Source organism: Tachypleus tridentatus, chromosome 1 (assembly GCF_004210375.1).
Source record: "Tachypleus tridentatus isolate NWPU-2018 chromosome 1, ASM421037v1, whole genome shotgun sequence".
NCBI lineage: Eukaryota > Metazoa > Arthropoda > Merostomata > Xiphosura > Limulidae > Tachypleus > Tachypleus tridentatus.
The window spans coordinates 17375587-17402442 of NC_134825.1; the positions used below are offsets into that span (position 1 = coordinate 17375587).

The 26856-nt window shown below is 34.4% G+C and overlaps 1 protein-coding gene across 8 annotated transcripts in view; it reads right to left on the reverse strand.

Moving 5' to 3' along the window:
- LOC143243989 (glutamate receptor-interacting protein 1-like) overlaps nt 1-26856 on the reverse strand; it is a 101465-nt gene that overhangs the window by 54729 nt on the left and 19880 nt on the right. The window contains exon 1 of one of the 8 annotated variants that reach the window (XM_076487951.1): nt 20275-20313. The exons of 5 other annotated variants lie outside the window; for them this stretch is intronic. Coding sequence is in view for 2 of the 3 variants with exons in the window: in XM_076487900.1 (XP_076344015.1) it covers nt 16485-16569 (85 nt within the window). In the remaining variant the exon portion in view is untranslated. Of the gene's footprint in view, nt 1-16484; nt 16722-20274; nt 20314-26856 lie in introns of those variants that run through there. 2 more of the 8 variants (XM_076487900.1, XM_076487908.1) reach the window with 2 other exon arrangements.

Here is a 26856-nt window from a genome sequence, read left to right on the forward strand (position 1 = left end):
TCCCGATCCTTACTTTATATCTCAACTGTCCAGAAGTTCCTGGTCCTTACTTTATATCTCAACTGTCCAGAAGTTCCCGATCCTTACTTTATATCTCAACTGTCCAGAAGTTCCCGATCCTTACTTTATATCTCAACTGTCCAGAAGTTCCCGATCCTTACTTTATATCTCAATTGTCCAGAAGTTCGTGGTCCTTACTTTATATCTCAACTGTCCAGAAGTTCCCAGTCCTTACTTTCTATCTCAACTGTCCAGAAGTTCCCAGTCCTTACTTTATATCTCAACTGTCCAGAAGTTCCCGATCCTTACTTTATATCTCAACTGTCCAGAAGTTCCTGGTCCTTACTTTATATCTCAACTGTCCAGAAGTTCCCGGTCCTTACTTTATATCTCAACTGTCCAGAAGTTCCCGGTCCTTACTTTATATCTCAACTGTCCAGAAGTTCCCGGTCCTTACTTTATATCTCAACTGTCCAGAAGTTCCTGGTCCTTACTTTATATCTCAACTGTCCAGAAGTTCCTGGTCCTTACTTTATATCTCAACTGTCCAGAAGTTCCCAGTCCTTACTTTATATCTCAACTGTCCAGAAGTTCCTGGTCCTTACTTTGTATCTCAACTGTCCAGAAGTTCCCAGTCCTTACTTTATATCTCAACTGTCCAGAAGTTCCTGGTCCTTACTTTTGTATCTCAACTGTCCAGAAGTTCCCGGTCCTTACTTTTATATCTCAACTGTCCAGAAGTTCCTGGTCCTTACTTTATATCTCAACTGTCCAGAAGTTCCCGGTCCTTACTTTGTATCTCAACTGTCCAGAAGTTCCCGGTCCTTACTTTATATCTCAACTGTCCAGAAGTTCCTGGTCCTTACTTTATATCTCAACTGTCCAGAAGTTCCTGGTCCTTACTTTATATCTAAACTGTCCAGAAGTTCCCGATCCTTACTTTATATCTCAACTGTCCAGAAGTTCCCGATCCTTACTTTATATCTCAACTGTCCAGAAGTTCCTGGTCCTTACTTTATATCTCAACTGTCCAGAAGTTCCTGGTCCTTACTTTATATCTAAACTGTCCAGAAGTTCCCAGTCCTTACTTTATATCTCAACTGTCCAGAAGTTCCTGGTCCTTACTTTACTTTTTCACCTTATCAAATATTCATAGTCCATTCTTTGCATTTACCTTTTCAACTGTTTAATTTGTACATAAAGTTAAAGGATTCGTGCTGTAAAATTACATGTCATGTTATACTTTAATTCTATTTACTAACTTTGTATCTTTTGCTAGTACTCATATGTATACCTGTATTAATTTTTCTTCAACGACAGCTGAGAGAATATGCATCTTCAATAATAAACAAGAAAATGGAAAACATGATATCAGTTTACCATAACTAACGCTGACAAAACTTGCTGCTTAAAAACATTTTACTTGTTATATACCGTGATGTTGTTTCTTGGATATATTTTAATTTCAACATGAAGTATGTTTATTTAATAACTTTGTTTGTTAATGGGTAAAATACAAGCAACGTTTTTACATAACCTTGTATCACTGTCCCACGAAGAAGTAGAACATTATGTAGATAAAAAAAAATAATACAACCATACACTCACAGCCCACGAAAACACACAAAACAACGCTTGAATCTTGGATAGATACTAATGTCTTCACACCATCTGGATAGCTTTAGATATATCACTAACACTAACAGAAAGACTCGGTTCATTATAAATTTGATATGAGAAGTTTAGAGAGATGGAACACTTAATTAAAGCAATGTTTGCCAAGTGGAACTGTTTCAAGTGCTGTCAGACGTTTGTTCAGTTTTCTTTGCTATTTGCAAAACATACAAGTAACCTATACAAGCTTCTCAAGTACAAACACATTACCCAATTCAAGATCATTTAAAAAGTCTGATAAAGTTTTGTTTGTAAGTATGCTGATAAATATGGATAAAATTCGTATCATAAAATATGTTTTTATCCTTTTTTAACAACTGCAATCTTTATAAACTCTCAAGTTCGGTTTAAAATGAAATTGAGATACATCAGCTTTATATAAGAATATTATTAATACTTTAACGTATTTTTCAGAGTATATCAGAGCTCACAGAACGACAATGTTCCAATGTACGATAGAGTTGACTATACAAACATGACTGAAGGTAATTCAGAGATGTATGGCTAGAATCGAATGTACGTCAGAGATTACAGTACAATTGTAGCCAAATGTGCGTCATAGTTGACAGTGTAGTAACACTGTACTATGGGTGACTGTGCATCACAGCTGAGATCATACCAGAATGTGTGTCAGAGATAACAGTACGATCATCGCTGAATGTTCGACTGTATGATCATGTCCTCATCAGAGATAACAGTACGATCATCGCTGAATGTTCGACTGTATGATCATGTCCTCATCAGAGATAACAGTACGATCATCGCTGAATGTTCGACTGTATGATCATGTCCTCATCAGAGATAACAGTACGATCATCGCTGAATGTTCGACTGTATGATCATGTCCTGATGTCATTCTTTTTCCTCCTCCATTTCTACATCCCCCGCGTGCAGAAGTTTAACCCGAAACACATCCCACTGGCAGTGACCACTTTACCAACGGAACACTCTTTAACAACTCAAGTTTTTTTTAATCTCATATATTTAAAGCAGTCATTGTTTTTGCATCTCAAATTCCATTAGAATGTTACAAAACAACCAAGTTATTTACAAGTGACAGCTAAGACAAGTGTTTAAAACTCGTGTAATAACCACTAAGGGGCGATATAGTGGCTTTTCTACTTTACTAAGGTCAGGAGTTCAACAACTCTCGCGTTCTTCCAATTACTAGAGCTGCGCTGTGACTGCTCATGGTTCAAGATAGTATTAGTACGAGCTCTGAAATGCACACAAAAATGATTAATAACATACAATTCATACAGTTATGTCGTTGTTCTATCTTTAGTGAGTTCTTTTAAATTACTTGGTCCACCTAAACTATAACAAATTAGTTTATTTCTTCCTTTTACGTTTCTATAAACGTGAACACTTGTGCTATGTCGTAACTTGTTGTAGGCTTAAGTTAAAATTGACTTTAACCAATGTAAATCAGTTCAACTCGGTTGTACAAAGTTAGGCTTGAGTTGGCTTGATGTTCAGAGTACTCAACTCGCAATCTGCGAGTCCAGTATCCAGTCTCCAAACGTGGTCGTCCCTTTTAGCCATGAAAGCGTTATAAATGACTGTCAAACTCACTCTTCGTTACTAAAGGGTAACCAAGAGTTGACAGTGACAATTGTTATTTGACACTCGTTTCAGGACCACATTAAAAATAATTGATTAATTAGTTGATTTTTTCGTCTAATGAAACCATTCTTTAAGATTTTTTTAATGTGGTCTCGACTTGTTATTTTTGGGGAAGAATATTCATATCGTTGTTTTCGTATTTTGTAACAATAATTTGGTTTTTATATTTTGGAGAATCAGCCCTCGTGATAGGTTCTAAGTCGTTAAATACGAGTCAAGGAACTGGAATTTACAACCTGATGGCATCTTGTACTCACGTGAAAGCTGCGTCAGAGGCCCCTGGGACCGAGATGTAGTTTCGGACATTTTGAATGAATAACTCACCAGACGGAAATCAGCCAGTTAACAGTAAGTAGTCTCTGCCACAAGGACTTTGACCAGTTTGTTTTAACTGAATAATGAAATTCACTGTCATTTTTATTATATCATGCCCCCAGCTGAAAGTTTTCACTGGTTTATCGCGAGTTCAAAACTAGAACCTACTGATCAGGAGGTGAACACGTTAAGCCAAGCCAAGATGAGACATTCAATAAAAGACCTCTTTAGTACGCATTCTTTACGTTCATTCTCTTTAGTTCTTTCAAAACTAGCTGATCAGTAAACCAGCTGGTGTCTTATTATGCTACCTTAAGACTGAAAACAATATTTCATAAGTTAATCCCAAACACAAGTTCATCTACATAAATAAATAATAATTACCTTCACTCTGACTGTATTCCACTGATCACACACAACATACACACCACACGCTCTGACTGTATTCCACTGATCACACACAACCTCCACTAGTCATACACACCACACGCTCTGACTGTATTCCACTGATCACACACAACCTCCACAAGTCATACACATCATACGCTCTGACTGTATTCCACTGATCACACACAACCTCCACTAGTCATGTACACACACACACATGCGCTCTGTATTCCACTGATCACACACAACCTCTCATGACTGTATTCCACTGATCACACACAACCTCCACTAGTCTGTATTCCACTGATCACACACAACCTCCACTAGTCAGTACATACTGTTTCCACTGATCACACACAACCTCCACTACGCTCTGACTGTATTCCACTGATCACACACAACCTCCACTAGTCATACACACCACACGCTCTGACTGTATTCCACTGATCACACACAACCTCCACTAGTCATACACATCATACACTCTGACTGCATTCCACTGATCACAGACAACCTCCACTTGTCTACATTCCTGCTCCCCAGTAGTACAGCGGAATGTCTGCGTATTTATATTGTTACTCGCAGTAGGCAGAGCACAGACAACCCTTTGTTTAGTTTTGTGCTTTAAAACAAACAAAAATGACTGTATCTCACTGGTTGAGTGACTTAAAAGCAGTTGAAAGAATACATCGACTGCTGCAGTCACACTTGTGTGCACGACCTTGTTATCCATTTATCAGTGTGTGTATGTATAAATATAGCTGGTCACGGTTAGTACCAGTGTCAAGAATAACTTTCTCTCTGTGTGTATAGCTGGTCACACTTAGTACCAGTGTGAAGTGACATTCTCTCTGTGTGCATAGCTGGTCACACTTTGTACCAGTGTGAAGAATAACTTTCTCTGTGTGTATATAGCTGGTCACACTTAGTACCAGTGTGAAGTGACATTCTCTGTGTGCATAGCTGGTCACACTTTGTACCAGTGTAAGTGACTTTCTGTTTGTATGTATAGCTGGTCACAGTTAGTATTAGTATCAACAACGACTTTCTCTATGTGTGTATAGCTGGTCACACTTTGTACCAGTGTGAAGAATAACTTTCTCTGTGTGTATATAGCTGGTCACACTTAGTACCAGTGTGAAGTGACATCCTCTGTGTGCGCATAGCTGGTCACACTTTGTACCAGTGTAAGTGACTTTCTGTTTGTATGTATAGCTGGTCACAGTTAGTATCAGTATCAACAACGACTTTCTCTATGTGTGTATAGCTGGTCACACTTAGTACCAGTGTGAAGAATGACTTTATCATTCTCAGTTTGCACCCTGGTGTTAATTATAATGTTTTGTATTAATGCCAAGTATAAAATATTTTAACAAGTTTTTTTTTTTTCCTTTTGAGTACAGAAACTTGTGAAGCATATAGACTTTTCTTCGTGAACAGTTCTTTTAACACTTTTATTGAATATTCAATATTGATGTTTAACTTATAATTCTTATTTTTCAAAAATAAGGTACTCTACAATCGCGAAGCCCAATATATTTTACCCTTATATTCCAGCTATCGTCCGGCCTTAAGGAACAGTGAAAGGTTGAAATGTCGTTAAACGTAGGTTTCAGTTACGTAAGTATTACAAGTGCACTGTCAACTGATTATGGTTAGCGCACATTTAACGTGTATCATTGGACCACCTTGTATTCATCTTTTAGTTGTGACATGCTTTAAAATACTGTAATTAACGATTCTAGGATTAGGATGTCCAGAGAACACAGACTATAAAGTGTCCCTAGCCCAAAGTTCAAGCCCTTATTATTTGTTCCTGATAAATAAGTATGTAAGAAAACCAATCTTATTACGATACAGTCATTATAAGACTCCGTAATTTCATGATCTTCAGGTTTATCAACTTTCAAATTCCCAGTCTGCCCCTGAAGAAGAAATATCCACCTTTGGTAAGCACTCTGGTTACAGGGTTTCTAATCATTTTTATCAAGACCTCTTGGACCTACGTGTTTTTTAGAACATCATGAACGTCCAGATTATATATGCTTGCTCATCAGGAAGGATCCATAATATTAAACAAGTATAAAACCACCACGTGCTTGTGACCTAAATAATGACCATATTACAGTAACATAAGTTGGTGTTCACTCCATCAATTTCTTCAAAACTAGACTCCAAACAAGCAACACATGGTTTTTGCACACCCTGCTATTTTCATTTTTTACATCTTCCATATTTTCTTTTACGGACAGTTTTAATTCTTAGAGCTGATGGGAATCTTATCACCACATCCTGTTCCTGTTAAGAGTTTTTTGTTCTAATGTTGTAAAAATAAATTTGTTGAATGATTCGTACTTGTCACAGCTGACGTCACGTTACGAGGTTAAAACTTTGTGGGAACATTTTTCTTTCTGCAACATTTTATAAGCCAGTATCCTTACAACCGAAACTGCTGACTAGTGTATGAGAAGCATACTCCACCCTATTCCCCTTCAGTAAGTAACCATACGCTTGTTTATAAACTGGGATCACACAGACTGAATGTCCTTTTGTTTCCCCTGGAGTTCATTAGATCATTCTCGACTCACAAAGTTCAAGATGCGATATGTACTTAGTGAAGATATAAATTGGTATCAGGATTATATTTTTAAAAGCTGTATATATATATGAAGTTACTTACCATACAATAACTTGATGGATATTTTTGACATAATTTAAATCATTTATATCGGAAGTAGAAAGTTATGTTAGAGGTGGCAGAAACGTTGTTGATAAGTTACCGAAATAAACAAAACTAATCGTAGTTTAATAACCATGGACGTGGTATCACTGTGTCCTAGTAACGATCCAGAATACGGGTTAAAAGCTTGAGAATACCTTTAGTCCATTATGAAATTTTCTTGTGTCGCTAAAATCCTTGATCAGTTTACCAAATCACTTTACTTACTTTAGATTACGTTACTTACATGAAACCTTGGTAGAAGAAATATATTGATTACTGCTTTTTAATTTGTAATAATAATAATAATAACAATTTTCAAGTGGGTAACCTTAAGAAATATTTTTACAAATGTGAAAAAAAACACTTCATGTTTCAGTTGAGTCATAAAAATTTATGCTTTCTACATATTCCAGTTAAGGTTAAAGAAAATTAACAATTGTTTACATATATTTATTATAAATCTATAAATATGCATGAATATTTAGACTTTTTTTGTCAGCACCCTAATTATGGCAAGTTAAATATGACAGTATGTTTAGTTCAGAAAGGTTTGTTTGTTTTTGAATTTCGCACAAAGCTACACCAGAGCTATCTGTGCTAGCCGTCCCTAATTTAGCAGTGTGAGACGAGTTAGTCATCATCACCCACCGCCAACTTTTGGACTACTCTTTTATCAACGAATAATGGAATTGATCGTAACATTATAACGTCCTCACGACTGAAGGGGCGGGTAAGTTTTGGTGCGACGGGGATTCAAACCCGCGACTGTCGGATTACGAGTCGAACGCCTTAACCCACGTGGCTATGCCGGGCCCATATTATTGTTTATTTTTGTACACGTATTTTCAAAAAATTAATTTTGATATTAATTGTATTGAAATACAGCTGAAGGAAGTGGTGGACATTTTCCTGAATTTTAAAATAATTTTATAGAGCGAAGAAGACGAGTAAAATCTACATAGATTATAAACTACACGTAATAATAATAATAATTCGAATTAAAATATTTCCACGTAATAAAATAAGGTGTCAATTATGTCATAAAAATACATAAAAATAAAATGCACACTCAAAATTTTAGAAGGAAGATTTTATTTCATATAAATTCCACTTTGAATTTGAATTAGAAACACAATATTTATCTCTTACTTTGTATGATATGTGATGAAACAGAGAGTTTAAGACTTAGAATAAATCTACATAAAAATAATGTGAGAAATACACATTTAAGCTCAATACAAGCTAGTGTACAATTTAAGCTTCTTTAATAAATAAATCACAAGTTTAAAACATCTTTAATTTTAAATAGGCCCAGTACTGCCAGGTGGTTAGGGCATTAGACTCCTAATCTGATGGTCGTGAGTTCGAATCCTTGTCGCATCAAACACACTCGCCTTTTAACTGTGGGGACGTTGGTGAAAGAGTAGCCCCAGAGTTTGCGGTGGTTAGTGATGATTAGCTGTTTTTCATGCTGCAAAATTATGAACGGCTAGCGCAGATAGGCCTCGAGAAGATTTGCGCGAAATTTCAAAAAGAAATAAAGTTTTTTTTTTTGAAAGCTAATCGTTTTTGTTCACCTAGCAATAACATAAGAATATCAAAACATGAAAACGTATTTTATTAAAGAACTAAAAGCCTACTTATATTAATAGCTAATATAAAATTATAGGTGAAATTTGTTATATAAAGCAATACTTTCCGTCTGTTTAAAAAAAAAACGTTTTGAAGTACAACTGTTGGGAGAAAGTCACTTTTGAATATGCCTAAAGTACTCACAAAAGAGGTTTGGTACGTAGAATGGTACGTAGAATTCTCAGAAAATCTGATGGCCGTTTAAATTGGGCGTCTCAATGACTGCGAGGTTAAACCTATTACATTTAATGACACGAGACTTACAATAGAAGGCCAAACACCATCTAGTACAAAACTCACTTTAAATTGAATGATTTAATGACAAGAATGATTGACTTATCTCAATAGAAGACGTCAGATATAGCGACACTTTCAAAACCTGGGTATCAGGGAAAAGTATTAATTTAAACTCAGTGATATTCCTGTCAAGCCCCTACTCAACAGGGTGAAGGTACCGGTACTCTACGTATTTATAAACAAATGAAGAAATTCACATACAAAACCGTAATACAAACACTGTTGTTTGAGATGGAGCTCTGAAAGAAGAGGATTTCATTGGTTTGGTTTGTTTTGAATTTCGCTCAAAGCTACACGAGGGCTATCTGCGCTAGCCGTCCCTAATTTAGTAGTGTAAGACTAGACGGAAGGTAGCTAGTCATCACCACGCACTGCAAACTCTTGGGCTACTCTTTTACCAACGAATAATGGGATTGATATATCACAATATAACGCCGCCACGGCTGAAAGGGCCAGCATGTTCGGTGTTACAGGGATTCGAACCCGAGACCTTCCAGTTACGAGTCGACAGTCTTAACCATCTGGCCTTGCCAGGCCGAGGGATTCATTTCTCCAATACCTTACCATTTACTATGATATGTACACCCACCGTTTTCTTATGCATATGTTGACGCCATCTGTACCTCCCTACAAATAATTTAAAGTTTGCGCAGTCTACTGAAGCATGAAAAGTTGATCACCCAATCACACGCGTTACCCTTTTTAATTAAATGTATACATCAGTGCATAGAGTGAAAATAAACAAAGTAAATAGTTTATTCATTTTCTCACTGAGTGTGTGGTGTTTTCTAACTGTTAAGTGTATTAAAGAGTGACACAAGAATGACAAAGACTGTATATTTTACTATGAAGTAATATATATATATATATATATATATGTGTGTGTGTGTGTGTGTGTGTGTGTGTATTAACGATTTTAATCAGCGATCAATCAGTTTGTGGTAGTTTGAATTTGTCTTCTTGATTATTGTAAAGCAAAATATTTCAAGACAAAAGTTTCATATTTAAATTGAACTGTTTTTAAGGAGAAATAAAAGAGATGGAAAGTAGAGTATACTACAAAACCGATTCTAAAAACGTAAGTAACATTACATAACTGTAACACTACAAAACCGATTCTATAAATGTAAGTAGTTTTACATAACTATAAAAGTTGAAAGAAAATTTGTTGTATAATATCAACTGAAAGAGAAATACGAATTGTCATATCATTATTGTATATGTATGTTGTATGTTTTTAAACTTGACAAATAAAACCAATTTGATTTTGTTGACAGCACAAATTCTGTTTTGTTAGCAAGTGATAATTTACAAGTATAACTGTAGAAGTAACTCTTTCCACACACAGAATTCAGTTTACGTTAAAAACATAATAATAACGACCTAGTTAATCAGGAAAAAAATAATTTCAACATGATTCAAGTACTAACTAACTCTAAGTTAACGATAACGTAAATGGTCGTCACAGGTCTTAACTATTTCAAGTTAACGATAACGTAAAATGGTCGTCACAGGTCTTAACTACTCCAAGTTAACAATAATGTAAATGGTCGTCACAGGTCTTAACTATTCCAAGTTAACGATAATGTAAATGGTCGTCACAGGTCTTAACTACTCTAAGTTAATGATAACGTAAAATGGTCGTCACAGGTCTTAACTACTCCAAGTTAACAATAATGTAAATGGTCGTCACAGGTCTTAACTATTCCAAGTTAACGATAACGTAAAATGGTCGTCACAGGTCTTAACTATTCCAAGTTAACGATAACGTAAATGGTCGTCACAGGTCTTAACTATTCCAAGTTAACGATAATGTAAATGGTCGTCACAGGTCTTAACTACTCTAAGTTAATGATAACGTAAAATGGTCGTCACAGGTCTTACCTACTCCAAGTTAACAATAATGTAAATGGTCGTCACAGGTCTTAACTACTCTAAGTTAACGATAATGTAAAATGGTCGTCACAGGTCTTAACTATTCCAAGTTAACGATAATGTAAAATGGTCGTCACAGGTCTTAACTACTCCAAGTTAACAATAACGTAAATGGTCGTCACAGGTCTTAACTACTCCAAGTTAACCATAACGTAAATGGTCGTCACAGGTCTTAACTATTCCAAGTTAACAATAAAGTGTAAATGGTCGTCACAGGTCTTAACTACTCCAAGCTACTCCAAGTTAACAATAATGTAAATGGTCGTCACAGGTCTTAACTACTCCAAGTTAACAATAATGTAAATGGTCGTCACAGGTTTTATCCACTTTAAGTTAACAGTGATATGCAGGTACTACTTTATTTGGTATATTACACAACACGGAAACTTCAGAAATGTACAATTTTCTCACACATATAGTTCTTCCCTAACCTCAACAGTTCTTCTAATACTGTGACGTCATACATCTTGGTAGTTATACAGTTTGTGGCTTACGGTTTAAATCTATCACATTTGCTTGAAACGATAAACTAGAATATACATGACGAGTAATGGACGCAAAGCTTCTTTGGCACTGAATAGAGCAAATGTAGAATACAGAGATAGCTGTAAAAGTGTTCTTAATGTCCACAAGAATAGGCTTGCTTAAAAATGTGTGAGAACATAAAAACAAATCCGTATTTATTTTTTATAAAAAGAACTGTGGAAGTTTAAAACATTAGTGACGAGTGACACTCTCAACAGTACGAGCAGCTGAGTTCCAAGGCCACGAGGAATTGCAGCAACTTACACGTTCTCTTCACCTAAACAAACAGAATCACACTTTCTTGAAAATGACGCAAGGGCAACCATTTTTTCTTTGTCAGTCTTATTTATTTTTTCGAGCAATACACCAGCGACACCAAACATAGTGTTGGTGTGAACGTGATTTGTAGTCTACGATGTAAAAAATAAAAACACAAACTATACACTGGATAAGTGAAGAGAAGAAAATATGTGTTCGGCCACTGTTCAGCTCACATTATATAGACGTACAATAGCGGGTATATTATATATTTTATTATTGTAGACAAGATGTCACATCTGTAAAGTGTTTTTCAAAATAATCTTCATCACTGATACTCAATGAACCACTGACTGAATCGATATTAACTAGAACAAAACACACATCTAAAAAGAAAGAAATACAGACTTCATCCAGTTAAGAAATCAACTACTAGGTATAGTTAGATTCTGACATCAAAGTAAATACATGTTTCTAAAATAACACTTTCTTGGATAAATTATTAATCTTTATTCAATTAAACCTCGTGTTTCATACACAATAGGCTAAACCAATAGGTTCTGTATTCAGTGCTACAACAGACATAAAATGTAAGACGTCGTTCAGTAGTATACAGTGCTACAACAGACAAAAGTAGGGCGCCATTCGATATACAGTGCTACAACAGACATAAAATGTAAGACGTCGTTCAGTAGTATACAGTGCTACAACAGACAAAAGTAGGGCGTCATTCGATATACAGTGCTACAACAGACATAAAATGTAAGACGTCGTTCAGTAGTATACAGTGCTACAACAGACAAAAGTAGGGCGTCATTCGATATACAGTGCTACAACAGACATAAAATGCAAGACCGTTGTTCAGTATACAGTTCTACAACAGACAAAAGTAGGGCGCCATTTGGTATACAATGTCGTAATAGAAATAAAACAGACAAAAGTTGGGCGTCTAAGGCGTTTTTCGATATATAGTAACATTAGGGCATAATTCGTTATAGGGTGCTATTAAAAATTTATTTTACCCTATGCTGCAATTTTGCAGATTTTTAATACTGTAACATACTTTCTAATTTGACTCGGAAACGGTAACTTTGAGGATGAAAAGTATATTACAAGTTTGTATATGTATATATTTTCTTAATGTACTCTTCGATAGTAACTTGAAACTATGGAAATGTAGACATTTGAAAGTAGGTACACTGTTCAATATACATATGGTTTATCAGCTCCCATAACTTGAAACTATAGAAATGTAGACGTTTGAAAATAGGTACACTGTTCAATGTACATGTGGTTTATCAGCTCCCATGAAACTATGGAAATGTAGACGTTTGAAAGTAGATACACTGTTCAATGTACATGTGGTTTATCAGCTCCTATATCTTTGAACTAACAATGACCCCAATAACCCACGAGATGAATTCACCATCTGTACACGAGACAATAACCGAAACTGTCAAATTCCTCAAATTATTATATATATTATAAGAATGAATGCAATTGTAACAAACCGAAGTGATATCTACATAAACGTTACGATAATTCTAAAATATTGAAAGTCATTATAAGTAATATAATTATAACACTAATAATCCTAAAGAAAGCTAACCACAAAGAGAAAAATAATTTGAAACACATGGAGAAACTCCAATCATTTGTCAGTGTGTCCGCACACTTAAACAGTGTGTGAAACATAATATTCGCAGTGGTGCACATCGAACAAGAGAAACCAACCGAAGCAGCAGAAAGACAACTACAGGAAACAGTTTGTCATGCCGTATTCTGTATATGAATAAGCAACAGAAAAAATTCATTCTGACCTAAGCTTATGCATTATCTGTACTTCTACATTTTCGCACACATATGAAGGAAATATGCTTTAATAAAACTAACACTATCTTATTCTATCAGTATGTTCAGATTCATAAAAGTCTTCCAACACATGATAGCATAATCACAAAGTGATTAACTTCTGTTATACAATAACCTAACAACTCACCATATCATAAAATTAGTACAAAAATGTTTAACCTCTAACCATATAAGAAACCGACACATGATAGCTTGACCACAACATGTTGAACTTCTCATCAGATAAGAAACTTGACAATATACCATAGCTTCCATTTAAAATATTTACCCTCTAACCACATAAATACTGTTCAATATTATACGGAAACTTCTGGTCAAATGAAATTAATATTCTGTAATGGTTTTAGGTTGCATACGACCTGTTGGGTTGTCATGCTATCCAAATATTGTTACCCTACTATTGTTAGCCGCCTTGGCTGATATATTAACATTAAAAGACTAACATAGGGAGGTTGCTTATTATTATGTAATATGTGCATGTTGTTTTATCACTTAATAACTCGGGGAGGTTGGCGTATTACCCACTAATCTAGGCAGGCTGTCTTATCATCAGTTAATCAAAACAGTTTGTTTTCTTACCCACTAATCTAGGCAGGCTGTCTTATCATCAGTTAATCAAAACAGTTTGTTTTCTTATCCACTAATCTAGGCAGACTGTCTTATCATCAGTTAATCAAAACAGTTTGTTTTCTTACCCACTAATCTAGGCAGGCTGTCTTATCATCAGTTAATCAAAACAGTTTGTTTTCTTATCCACTAATCTAGGCAGACTGTCTTATCATCAGTTAATCAAAACAGTTTGTTTTCTTATCCACTAATCTAGGCAGACTGTCTTATCATCAGTTAATCAAAACAGTTTGTTTTCTTATCCACTAATCTAGGCAGGCTGTCTTATCATCAGTTAATCAAAACAGTTTGTTTTCTTATCCACTAATCTAGGCAGGCTGTCTTATCATCAGTTAATCAAAACAGTTTGTTTTCTTATCCACTAATCTAGGCAGGCTGTCTTATCATCAGTTAATCAAAACAGTTTGTTTTCTTATCCACTAATCTAGGCAGGCTGTCTTATCATCAGTTAATCAAAACAGTTTGCTTTCTTATCCACTAATCTAGGCAGGCTGTCTTATCATCAGTTAATCAAAACAGTTTGCTTTCTTATCCACTAATCTAGGCAGGCTGTCTTATCATCAGTTAATCAAAACAGTTTGCTTTCTTATCCACTAATCTAGGCAGGCTGTCTTATCATCAGTTAATCAAAACAGTTTGCTTTCTTATCCACTAATCTAGGCAGGCTGTCTTATCATCAGTTAATCAAAACAGTTTGCTTTCTTATCCACTAATCTAGGCAGGCTGTCTTATCAGCAGTTAATCAAAACAGTTTGCTTTCTTATCCACTAATCTAGGCAGACTGTCTTATCATCAGTTAATCAAAACAGTTTGCTTTCTTATCCACTAATCTAGGCAGGCTGTCTTATCATCAGTTAATCAAAACAGTTTGCTTTCTTATCCACTAATCTAGGCAGGCTGTCTTATCATCAGTTAATCAAAACAGTTTGCTTTCTTATCCACTAATCTAGGCAGGCTGTCTTATCATCAGTTAATCAAAACAGTTTGTTTTCTTACCCACTAATCTAGGCAGGCTGTCTTATCATCAGTTAATCAAAATAGTTTGTTTTCTTACCCACTAATCTAGGCAGGCTGTCTTATCATCAGTTAATCAAAATAGTTTGTTTTCTTACCCACTAATCTAGGCAGGCTGTCTTATCATCAGTTAATCAAAATAGTTTGTTTTCTTACCCACTAATCTAGGCAGGCTGTCTTATCATCAGTTAATCAAAACAGTTTGCTTTCTTATCCACTAATCTAGGCAGGCTGTCTTATCATCAGTTAATCAAAACAGTTTGCTTTCTTATCCACTAATCTAGGCAGGCTGTCTTATCATCAGTTAATCAAAATAGTTTGTTTTCTTACCCACTAATCTAGGCAGGCTGTCTTATCATCAGTTAATCAAAATAGTTTGTTTTCTTACCCACTAATCTAGGCAGGCTGTCTTATCATCAGTTAATCAAAATAGTTTGTTTTCTTACCCACTAATCTAGGCAGGCTGTCTTATCATCAGTTAATCAAAACAGTTTGCTTTCTTATCCACTAATCTAGGCAGGCTGTCTTATCATCAGTTAATCAAAACATTGCTTTCTTATCCACTAATCTAGGCAGGCTGTCTTATCATCAGTTAATCAAAATAGTTTGTTTTCTTACCCACTAATCTAGGCAGGCTGTCTTATCATCAGTTAATCAAAATAGTTTGTTTTCTTACCCACTAATCTAGGCAGGCTGTCTTATCATCAGTTAATCAAAATAGTTTGTTTTCTTATCCACTAATCTAGGCAGGCTGTCAAATTATTCAGTAATCTAGGAAAGTTTATTTTTCATTTATTAACCTAGACACGTTACCTTGTTATCCACTAATACAGACAGACACACTTTAAAGTCAATAGTCCAGGTAAGTTGCTTTGTCAGGTTATGTTTATCATATCCCATCGATTTGATGAGCCATGGTATTGGACGAAATACTTCGTCGGCACTGGATATGGCAGTTGTAGTGTGGTTATCATATCACCTCATATACTTACTTAGTTTAACACACAAATTCTTAGAATTCATAATTATTATACAGGTTACAATCTTGGTAAATACATAGCATAGGTATTCTCCAAATATGTAACATCAGCCAGCTCATTCATCAAAGACTCTTTTAATTTCAAATCTAACATTAATCAACTTAATCATAAAGCCTTAATGGCCAGTTTCGATATAATACAGGATAGTTTATTCTCCAGCAATATAGGCTATTGTACCTTGTTATCCAACAATGTAGGCAATTGTACCTTGTTATCCAACAATATGGGCAGTTGTACCTTGTTATCCAACAATATGGGCAGTTGTACCTTGTTATCCAACAATATGGGCATATTTACCTTGTTATCCAACAATACGAGCAATTTTACCTTGTTATCCAACAATACAGACAATTTGCCCTGTTATCCATAATAAGCAAGTTTTTTCTATTGTCCATAATATAATCACTCTTATCCATAATAAAAATGTTTTCCTTTTGGACACTGATATATAGGCACGTTATGCTGCTCTCTAACTCCATACCCAAATCGTTCTGTTATTCAATTTTCTAGGTAATAGAGAAAACTCATGTTACATAAGTCTTAAACAAATCGTAACTTACCCTCCTTCCGAGTCCAGTTTTGAAACTGTGTGCACTGTTGATGTCTACTAGGCTTCATACATCGCTTAAAAAATCTCCACACCATTTCTGACCACTGGTCTAGAGTTTCGAGAAAACAATATTCAGTGCAGCATGTGTCTGTTCTATCATTTGCCACCAGAGTTTACGTCACAACAAACAAAAACCCTTCGTCTCAATGAAAACCTACTGACTTTAGCGATACATCCTTCCACCAATAGGAGTGCACCTTTTGGTATTTGTGAGTTAAAAAACCGAAACTAGCTTGTAGGCATAAGTGCAATGACAGTGCGAAACAATTCAATACGGCATCACCTTAATCTTTGGATTCTCTCTCCGTATTTGTACAGGAAGTTTATTCTATTTCAACCAGCCAGGTTCTGTTCTTTTGTAGAAGTAACCTGTTTAACATTTTTGAGTTTCGGGACGTTTTTATTCTAATTTTCTTTTTCGAGTGATTATGTCAGCTCGTTAGTACTGTGCGGAAGTACGCTCGCTCGCAGGTCCTCTGCTCCAAGTGCGCCGAGGTTATGGTTAAAGAGACATCTAAACAAGTTATGTTGTAAAGAACATCATTTATACATTGGTTTGTGTACAGATTTATGATACGTGAACTGGTACAACCACGTAAACCAGAATCAGGATCGTTCAGACAACTAGAAATGGTGCAGACTAAGTTATAGACCACCAAGACACATGTGTAATATATAAGAGAGTAAGTTATAGACCACCAAGACACATGTGTAATATATAAGAGACTAAGTTATAGACCACCAAGACACATGTGTAATATATAACAGACTAAGTTATAGACCACCAAGACACATCTGTAATATATAACAGACTAAGTTATAGACCACCAAGACACATGTGTAATATATAAGTCGTCATCACGCTCCTAACGAACGAACCAATAAGTCTTCGGTCCTCTTTGCTCCTATTCTCCATAAATAGCCTCTTTATTAATGCCAAACTTTGTAAGTATCCACTCAAAAGTATTGTTAGACTAAGCCAGGCTTCATTAACGTGACAAGGAAGATACACAACGTTTGATTAGTTTGACGATTATTATGTTATGGCCTATGGGTTACACTGCATAACCTACATTCTCTGGTGTCGAAAGATCACAAATTAAGGTAAGCAAATATTATTTACTGAAATTTCAATAACGAGATAGAATCCATATTCTGAACTACTTCAAGATAAAGTTTATAAATTCAGATATTTTACAATTCCCTGTACCATGTGTTTAAATACAGGTACAATCATGTTATTCATGGGTAATCTACGAGATTTTTCAAACAGAAGTAGAAACACATTACCGGTAAGTAATATGAGAAATAACGTTTATCAGTTTTGACAAATTAAATATAATAAACTGTTACATTGGATTTTCTAAAACAGGAGACTTGAAGATAATAAAAAACAACCTATTTCGATCTGTTAGAGACTTCACACGCATATATGATTATGTCTTTCATTAAACGTAGTTCTAAATAGATTACAGTGTCTTTCATTAAACGTCGTTCTAGACAGATTACAGTTTCTTTCATTAAACGTAGTTCAAGATAGATTACAGTGTCTTTCATTAAACGTAGTTCTAGATAGATTACAGTGTCTTTTATCAAACGTAGTTCTAGATAGATTACAGTGTCTTTCATTAAACGTAGTTCTAGATAGATTAGTGTCTTTTATCAAACGTAGTTCTAGATAGATGATAGTGTCTTTTATCAAACGTAGTTCTAGATAGCTTACAGTTTCTTTTATCAAACGTAGTTCTAGATAGATTACAGTGTCTTTTATCAAACGTAGTTCTAGATAGATTACAGTGTCTTTTATCAAACGTAGTTCTAGATAGATTACAGTGTCTTTTATCAAACGTAGTTCTAGATAGATTACAGTGTCTTTTATCAAACGTAGTTCTAGATAGATTACAGTGTCTTTTATCAAACGTAGTTCTAGATAGATTACAGTGTCTTTTATCAAACGTAGTTCTAGATAGATTACAGTGTCTTTTATCAAACGTAGTTCTAGATAGATTACAGTGTCTTTTATCAAACGTAGTTCTAGATAGATTACAGTGTCTTTTATCAAACGTAGTTCTAGATAGATTACAGTGTCTTTTATCAAACGTAGTTCTAGATAGATTACAGTGTCTTTTATCAAACGTAGTTCTAGATAGATTACAGTGTCTTTTATCAAACGTAGTTCTAGATAGATTACAGTGTCTTTTATCAAACGTAGTTCTAGATAGATTACAGTGTCTTTTATCAAACGTAGTTCTAGATAGATTACAGTGTCTTTTATCAAACGTAGTTCTAGATAGATTACAGTGTCTTTTATCAAACGTAGTTCTAGATAGATTACAGTGTCTTTTATCAAACGTAGTTCTAGATAGATTACAGTGTCTTTTATCAAACGTAGTTCTAGATGGATTACAGTGTCTTTTATCAAACGTAGTTCTAGATAGATTACAGTGTCTTTTATCAAACGTAGTTCTAGATAGATTACAGTGTCTTTTATCAAACGTAGTTCTAGATAGATTATAGTGTCTTTTATCAAACGTAGTTCTAGATAGATTATAGTGTCTTTTATCAAACGTAGTTCTAGATAGATTACAGTGTCTTTTATCAAACGTAGTTCTAGATAGATTTTAGTGTATTTTATCAAACGTAGTTCTAGATAGATTATAGTGTCTTTTATCAAACGTAGTTCTACAGATGGTAGTGTTTTTCATTAAACGTAGTTCTAGATAAATTATACTGTCTTTTATCAAACGTAGTTCTACGTATGATAGTGTCTTTCATTAAACGTAGTTCTAGACAGATGGTAGTGTCTTTCACTAAACGTAATTTTATAGATGGCATAATTATATCTTTCATTAATAATAGTTCTACAGATAAATGATAGTGTCTTTCATTAAACGTAGTTCTAGATAGATAATAGTTGTTTTCATTAAACTTAGTTCTACAGACAGATGGCAGTGTATTTCATTAACCATAGTTCTACAGATAACATCATTACGTATTTCATTAAACGTAGTTTTACACATGATATGATTATGTTTTTCATTAAACTTAGCTAAATTATTCAAAAGAAATAACTGCTAATATTTACAAGTCTACGCTACTGAAATAATAGGAAGAAAGACATACAAGGGTTTCTAAGCAAATCAAGCGCAGATAGCCGTCGTGTAGCTTTGTGCGAAATTCAAAAAAGAAACAAACAAACTAAGCAGATCAACATGACATCACTACACGTAAGGTTTAATAATGCCGAAAAAGTACTAAAGATATACGTAACTCTCCTGACATAATATTAGTTTATATGCAATCACTGATTGATTCTTAATGATATCAAAACTATTAAACGATCCTTCAGATGATCTACCTTACCTTCAAGATATATATATCAGTTTTACCTCGATGGGAGTTCCAGATCTCACACAAAATGATACCAATCATTCACATAGACTAATTGCTATCATATGTTGATATGATATCGTAAAGTATCCCTTAGGTTTGGAAGAATTTTAAAGAAATCTTGTATTTACTTATTAATATACAAAGAACTTTCTTGGTCAGTAACACGACGGTACGTTAACGGACTTACAACGCTATAAAAATGGGTTTCGATACCCGTGGTTGGCAGGGAACAAATAGCCAATCCTGTAGCTTTGCGCTTAACTTTAAACAAAACTTATTTACCCAAAGTTACATGAAGGCTAGTTACCTGCGCTAGCCTTCCCTAATTTTGAATCAACAATACCCACCGCCAACTATTGATCAACTCTTGTCATACAGAATAGTGGAATTTGACAGTCACTCTTCTAACGCACTCACGGAAATAACGGGGCAGAAACCACAGAACCTCATATCTACAGTCTGGCATGCTATTAACTCGGTAAAGGTAGGTACACAGAAACAGCTGTAACTTATTCTCTGTTGATAAATGTTCTGTACGCCATTCTGTTCATCTCGTAATATTCCAGTTTACGTGGATATGCGCATAGATTTATGCGAGGTGAACACTTTTTTTTTTGTTATAAATACCACTGGAAAAAATATGCCACAGTTACAATTAATATTGTTGTTTACATCATCGGTAAAGCACTAAAAAACGTACCAACGTTAAGAGCAATGTCGTGCGTCATTTTAAATGAGAAATTACCCAACCCGCTGTTTATACCCGCCGTTATCAAAGTAAGCAGCCGACTTGCTAAGGAAACCTCGTCACACTGTATCGGTAGGCCTACACACGGCGTAGAAACAGAATTAATTAGACTTCTTTGTCTTCGTGTATGTTTATTTTATGTATAAAAAGAAGAAATTTAAAAGGCAGGTGTGAAACTGATGATGACATTTAATCAGACAACATGAGTGAAGAAAAATGAAGATATTTAAATTACGAATGCCCAAATCAATATAAAATAATATACTTTCTTTCTACAGAAACATATTGAAAAAAAACGTTGAAAATCGAAACAAACGTAAATCATTAGAAATAATATTTAACCCTAATCTAGATATTTAAGTAACGATATTTCCTATGCCAGAAGATTCTTTGCGGTTTACGAGATAAAGAATTATATTTGTATATTAGGTTGCTTCCTAGTTTGGCTCAACATCGAGTGAGAGATATAAAGGCGTTGAAAATCTGCTTGTTTGTTTTGGTTTTTGAATTTCGCACAAAGTTACTCGAGGGCTATCTGTGCTAGCCGTCCCTAATTTAGCAGTGTAAGACTAGAGGGAGGGCAGCTAGTCATCACTACCCACCGCCAACTCTTGGGCTACTCTTTTACCAACGAATAGTGGGATTGACCGTCACATTATAACGCCCCCATGGCTGAAAGGGCGAGCATGTTTGGCGCAACCGGGATGCGAACCCGCGACCCTCAGATTACGAGTCGCACGCCTTAACACGCTTGGCCATCCCGGGCCTGAAAATCTGCTTGGGATATCACTGTGGACACAGCAAAGATAGTACATTGTATAACTTTGTGTATAACACAACCATAGATTATTCTACAATTTATATTTGCCTTTATTGATGACAAAAATCGCAAAAAAATACAGCAACTATTTTAAATTTTTGAAATAAAGAATTTTCAAGTTTACACGAAATTGGAACAAACAAATCAACTGAGTTTTGTTTTAAAATTGTTTATAAACATAACATCATTATATTTTACACTTTTTGTTTAGAATACATCCCAAACCCTTCTACAACGACTATACAATATTTCTTTATTCAGTTATATTCTGATATTTTCCTTCTAAATCTCCATGCAATGAATCATATCCTCATTGGCTGGAGGTCACGAGGTCGTAAGGATGTGCAAATAGTTTTACAGAGGGAAGGTTACATACAACAACTTTGGTTGGTAAGTCAACATCTGTAAAGTAAGTGATTCTGTAAGGAACAACCAGGAAGGTAGTTTAGTCTACCCAACGGGTGATGCAAAGATCCATACAAGTTAACTCGGAACGGTTTATATTATGTAAGTAATCCATGGTTTAAGTGTTTAATTTAAGAATTGTGGGATACTGCACATTCACTCTGACTATAAAAGTGGGATATTTCGATGACCCTGTCTCCTTTGTTTTGACTTGTTCGCTTCAACTCTTTATACTGCCTTTGATCTCTAAAATGAAACCAAAACCATGCAACTTAGTTGACCATCAAGTTGGAAGTTATTAAAATACACGTAGTTTTGTAAATGAAATATTTTTGTTCATTTTTTTTTTAATCTTATAACTTTTGTTTACTTTCTTTTCATGCAGCATTTGGTTGGTTAGAAGTCCTGAACCTTATGAATACTTTTAACTTCTTCGTGAATAGCATTATGCCTGAATACTAGAAACTAATTATGGAGTAAAATGTCATTGCTGTGACCAAAAATATTGTTATCGTGTGGTTTATTTTGATTTTTTTTTTTCCTTATCTGGTACAGTAACGTTTGTAAATCATGCTGTTATGAAAGTTAACTTTCTTAGAGTAAACACAACTTACCATGAAGATGGAAAAAACTATAGTGGCAGTGAACAACCTATACATCTTATTGAAGTACTTTATATGGACTCTAAAGTGTTTATTAGCAAGTTCATACACTGAACGAAGACCATCCCATTTATATTAATATCGTCGGATGTATGAGTGCAATCTTATTATGATGCAATACATTTTGATCAAAGTCAGAGGCCTTCCTAGTTAGCAATACATACTGAAAGAACTCCATAACCACCTTCTGTGGTAGATGTCAACATGAGATGTAATGCAAAAGTGTTGTATTACACGTCACAACATTGCAATGGTAATAATGGTATGTGTTCCTATGCACTTTGCTATTCAATTGGTGATTTAGCCTGAAGACGTTGTACTCATTTCCGGTCTTTAAAGCGGAATTAACTGACTTCTGGAACATATTTGTCAAACTTTGGTAGATAAGCTTGCACTACAATCCTATGGGCATTCCTATGTGGTGATATGAAACAAGAAAACCGCCAAGGTTCTAATGAACAACCAAGAAAGAGCTCGACTACTTCTAAAAATGGTTCAAGAAGGTAGCAGCATGGGATGTCTGGAACCAGTGACAGGTTGTGCAATGCCTAATGCTAAATTTAGATGGTCCGTTGCTCAGTTCTGTTGAGCATTTGGACGAGACACGAGTTGATGACAAGGGCACAGCTGTGAAAGAGTTGTGTTGCATATTTGACTCTATAGAGAACTGAGTGCTCCACATAGTTGAGTTAAAGACTCAAAGATAAGTATCCCAGAAAAAAAAATTACTATTTATGAAAACTGTCCAAGGAGATTGCGTGAAATCCTTCGTAACATGTCTCCTGATGATGTTATTGAGTGAACACTTATGGGACTGAATAACACCTTATCTTACATTGAAATGATGTCAATGGTAACGCAGATTAATGTGATTATATCAAGTTACATAGTGGAACAAAGGATTAAACCAGATACACCAGCAAAAATGACTTGACATCATGTTCTGAAACAGAGCCTGTAAAGTTCCCACAAACCACTGAAGATACATCTACCCATTGTTTCACCATATCCACGGCAGAAAATGTTTCAAGGTGTGATGGTTCCAAAGGATAAGAAGAGCTTCCTTGATCTAGTTACCATTATAACGCTTCCAATGCAACCATGTTTATATCCCCGAAAGTGTCATAATAAAAGAAGCATCTGCTTCAACTGTGTATGTGGATCTGATCATGGTTGCGAGAATTTCTGTAACCCATTAGGCCATCATTTTTGGGATCTAGAGCGCGCCATATTTTAACCATGTTTATGCATTTATTTATAAGCTAGTGGAACCAAACTTGGCAAAAGTGCTCAGGTACCACAAGCAAGTATCCAAAACGATGTTTTATATGGTTCATACACTTTTAGAGTAACCATAGAGATAACTTGTGATAATAAAGGAACTTGATCGGTACATTGGAGACTTTGCGAGTCATAAGGATCGCCCTAACCCCGCAGTGTAGCACGAGTATTGTAGGCTAATTGTACCAAGTTGCTGAAATAAATCTATAGATCAAGATGTCTATAAGTTAACATTTCTCATACCGTTTATACTTTAATTACCATATAAAAAATACCCGTATTTTACATTGTCATGGCTTGTATTTCCTTCTCAGCATTTCTCTAAAAACGACGACAGATTATCAACAGAGAAATGAGGAAAACTAATTAATAATATTAATTGTTAATAACATTTAAAATAATTAATATTTTGCCAAATACGTTCGTCAGATGGCAGTAGTTTCCGCCAAACAACCACGCGAAACCAATGCACTAAACTGTTGATTCTCTGGGTAAAAAACAACGTTAACTCAGAAATGAAATCGGTTAACTAAACGAATACATAACATTCTTAAAAGAAAAAACTCGTCATGTAAAATTATTTAAGAAATATTAGAAACGTTTAACGTAATGGTTCAATATAAACGAACACACAGCCCATTATTTGGAAGAACAGTAATACAGTGTATAATCAAACATTATCTTGAAGAACAGTATTATAAACAAACCGTTATCGAGAAAAACAGTAATATATAAACATAAACAAAACACTGTCTGGATGAACAGTAATATATAAACATAAACAAAACACTGTCTGGATGAACAGTAATATATAAACATGAACAAAACACTGTCTGGATGAACACTAATATATAAACATAAACAAAACACTGTCTGGATGAACACTAATATATAAACATAAACAAAACACTGTCTGGATGAACACTAATATAAACAAACAAAACACTGTCTGGATGAACAGTAATATAAACATAAACAAAACATTGTCTGGATGAACAGTAATATAAACATAAACAAAACATTGTCTGGATGAACAGTAATATAAACATAAACAAAACATTGTCTGGATGAACAGTAATATAAACATAAACAAAACACTGTCTGGATGAACAGTAATATAAACATAAACAAAACACTGTCTGGATGAACAGTAATATAAACATAAACAAAACATTGTCTGGATGAAGAGTGATAAACAAAACATTGTCTGGATGAACAGTAATATAAAGATAAACAAAACATTGTCTGGATGAACAGTAATATAAACAAACCATTATGAGGATGAAACGTAATATAATCAATCAGGTATCTAGAAGAACAGTAATATAAATAAACCTTTATCTTAAAGAACAGTTATACAAGCAAACCTTATTCGAGCAAACAAATAATATAAACATACCGTTATCCAGAGGAACAATAATATAAACGCATAATCACTTCTACAATCACTAATATAAACCAAACACCTCCTGAACGAACAACAATATATAGCTGTCATCAACTGAATTTTGTGCAATATAAATCAGTCATCAACAGAAGAACGGGTAATTTAAAACAGTCTTGAACTAAAAGAAAAATGTAACATAAACCAGTCATCAAAGTTGAAAAGAGTAGTATAAAACAGTATCCAACTAAAGAAAGGTTAATAAAGACCAATCACCAACCGGAAAAGATAAGTCTAATAATTCAGTCCTGAACTGAAGAAATGGATAACATAAACCAGTCACCAACCGAAGGGTAACATAAACCATTCATGAATTGAAAAAATGTTAACATACATCAGTCATCAACTAAGAACAGCAAAGTTAACCCAGTTATCAACTTTATGTCAATTTGTTTGGTTTCTTTACAGTACTTTATATCACACCGCATAACTTCAATAAAATACATTAGTATTATTGTGTAACCTTTAAACAATGATTAATAACATACTGCTCTCTATACAGTACATACATTAGTAAAAAATAGATTGTAAGAGTTGTATAATACATTAATAGCAGGATGTGGGAACTTATAATACATTAGAGTGAATTTTGTTAGTTATAGTTTTAGTTTTATAGTTTAAAACTATAAAAAGTTTTAAATTTTCATATATCACTAGACGAAAAGTGGGGCCTAAGGCCCCAGAGCAACTTTTGTTAGTTGGTGTCACAACCCAGAAGTTAGTGAAAGCTACAACATACAAATTACTGATACCATATCTAAAATTTTAAACTTTCATATATCTTAAGGCTATCTTCGTCTCATTTCATCTGCATATCAAAGATAACTCTTTGCTTTGGTTTATCTTCAAATAATCCAATGTTTTCTTCAAATAACACCTAAGTTTTAACTAAAATCAATTTCTTCAAATAAAACAATATTTTTAATCGACAGCTTGAGGCCATGGGTGAGGCAAATTAATTTAATCACTTACATAATATTAATAAAACATGCTTTTTTAATGTTACGCGTTATAAAAATATCTTGCTAACCTCAAGTACAATAAAAAAAGCGCTGCGTAAGTAAAATCTTCTATTGAAATTTTTAATGTCCATCTCAATGCCAGATAAATACTTCATCGTGAAACTTATCCCATGTTTGTAAATGTTTAAGAACATAATACTTCTTTAAGTAATGTAAAATGTGTAAGCATGAAAGATAATAGATTCTAACGATTATATTATAATGTTTAAATTGGTTTATGCCAGAGTTACTGCTCGGGAGTAACCATTAACATTTTTCTTGAACCATAATATGCTAATATTTTAAGCGTGAAACGTACAAACAAACATGTTTGGTGGGCATAATGAAAGATAGAATCTGTATTAGATGTTTCTACCGAGTAGATTTGGTGACACAATTACCATCATCAAGGCTAATGATTATAGTATTAATTTTTTATTAATATTAGACTAATAACTATCCTTTGTAGTTCCTTTACTTGTGAATAAATAATCTACAACTCCTCTGAAAATAGGAATATTTCGATAAATGATAAAAAAAAACAGTTTATTGAAATATTTTAACTCGT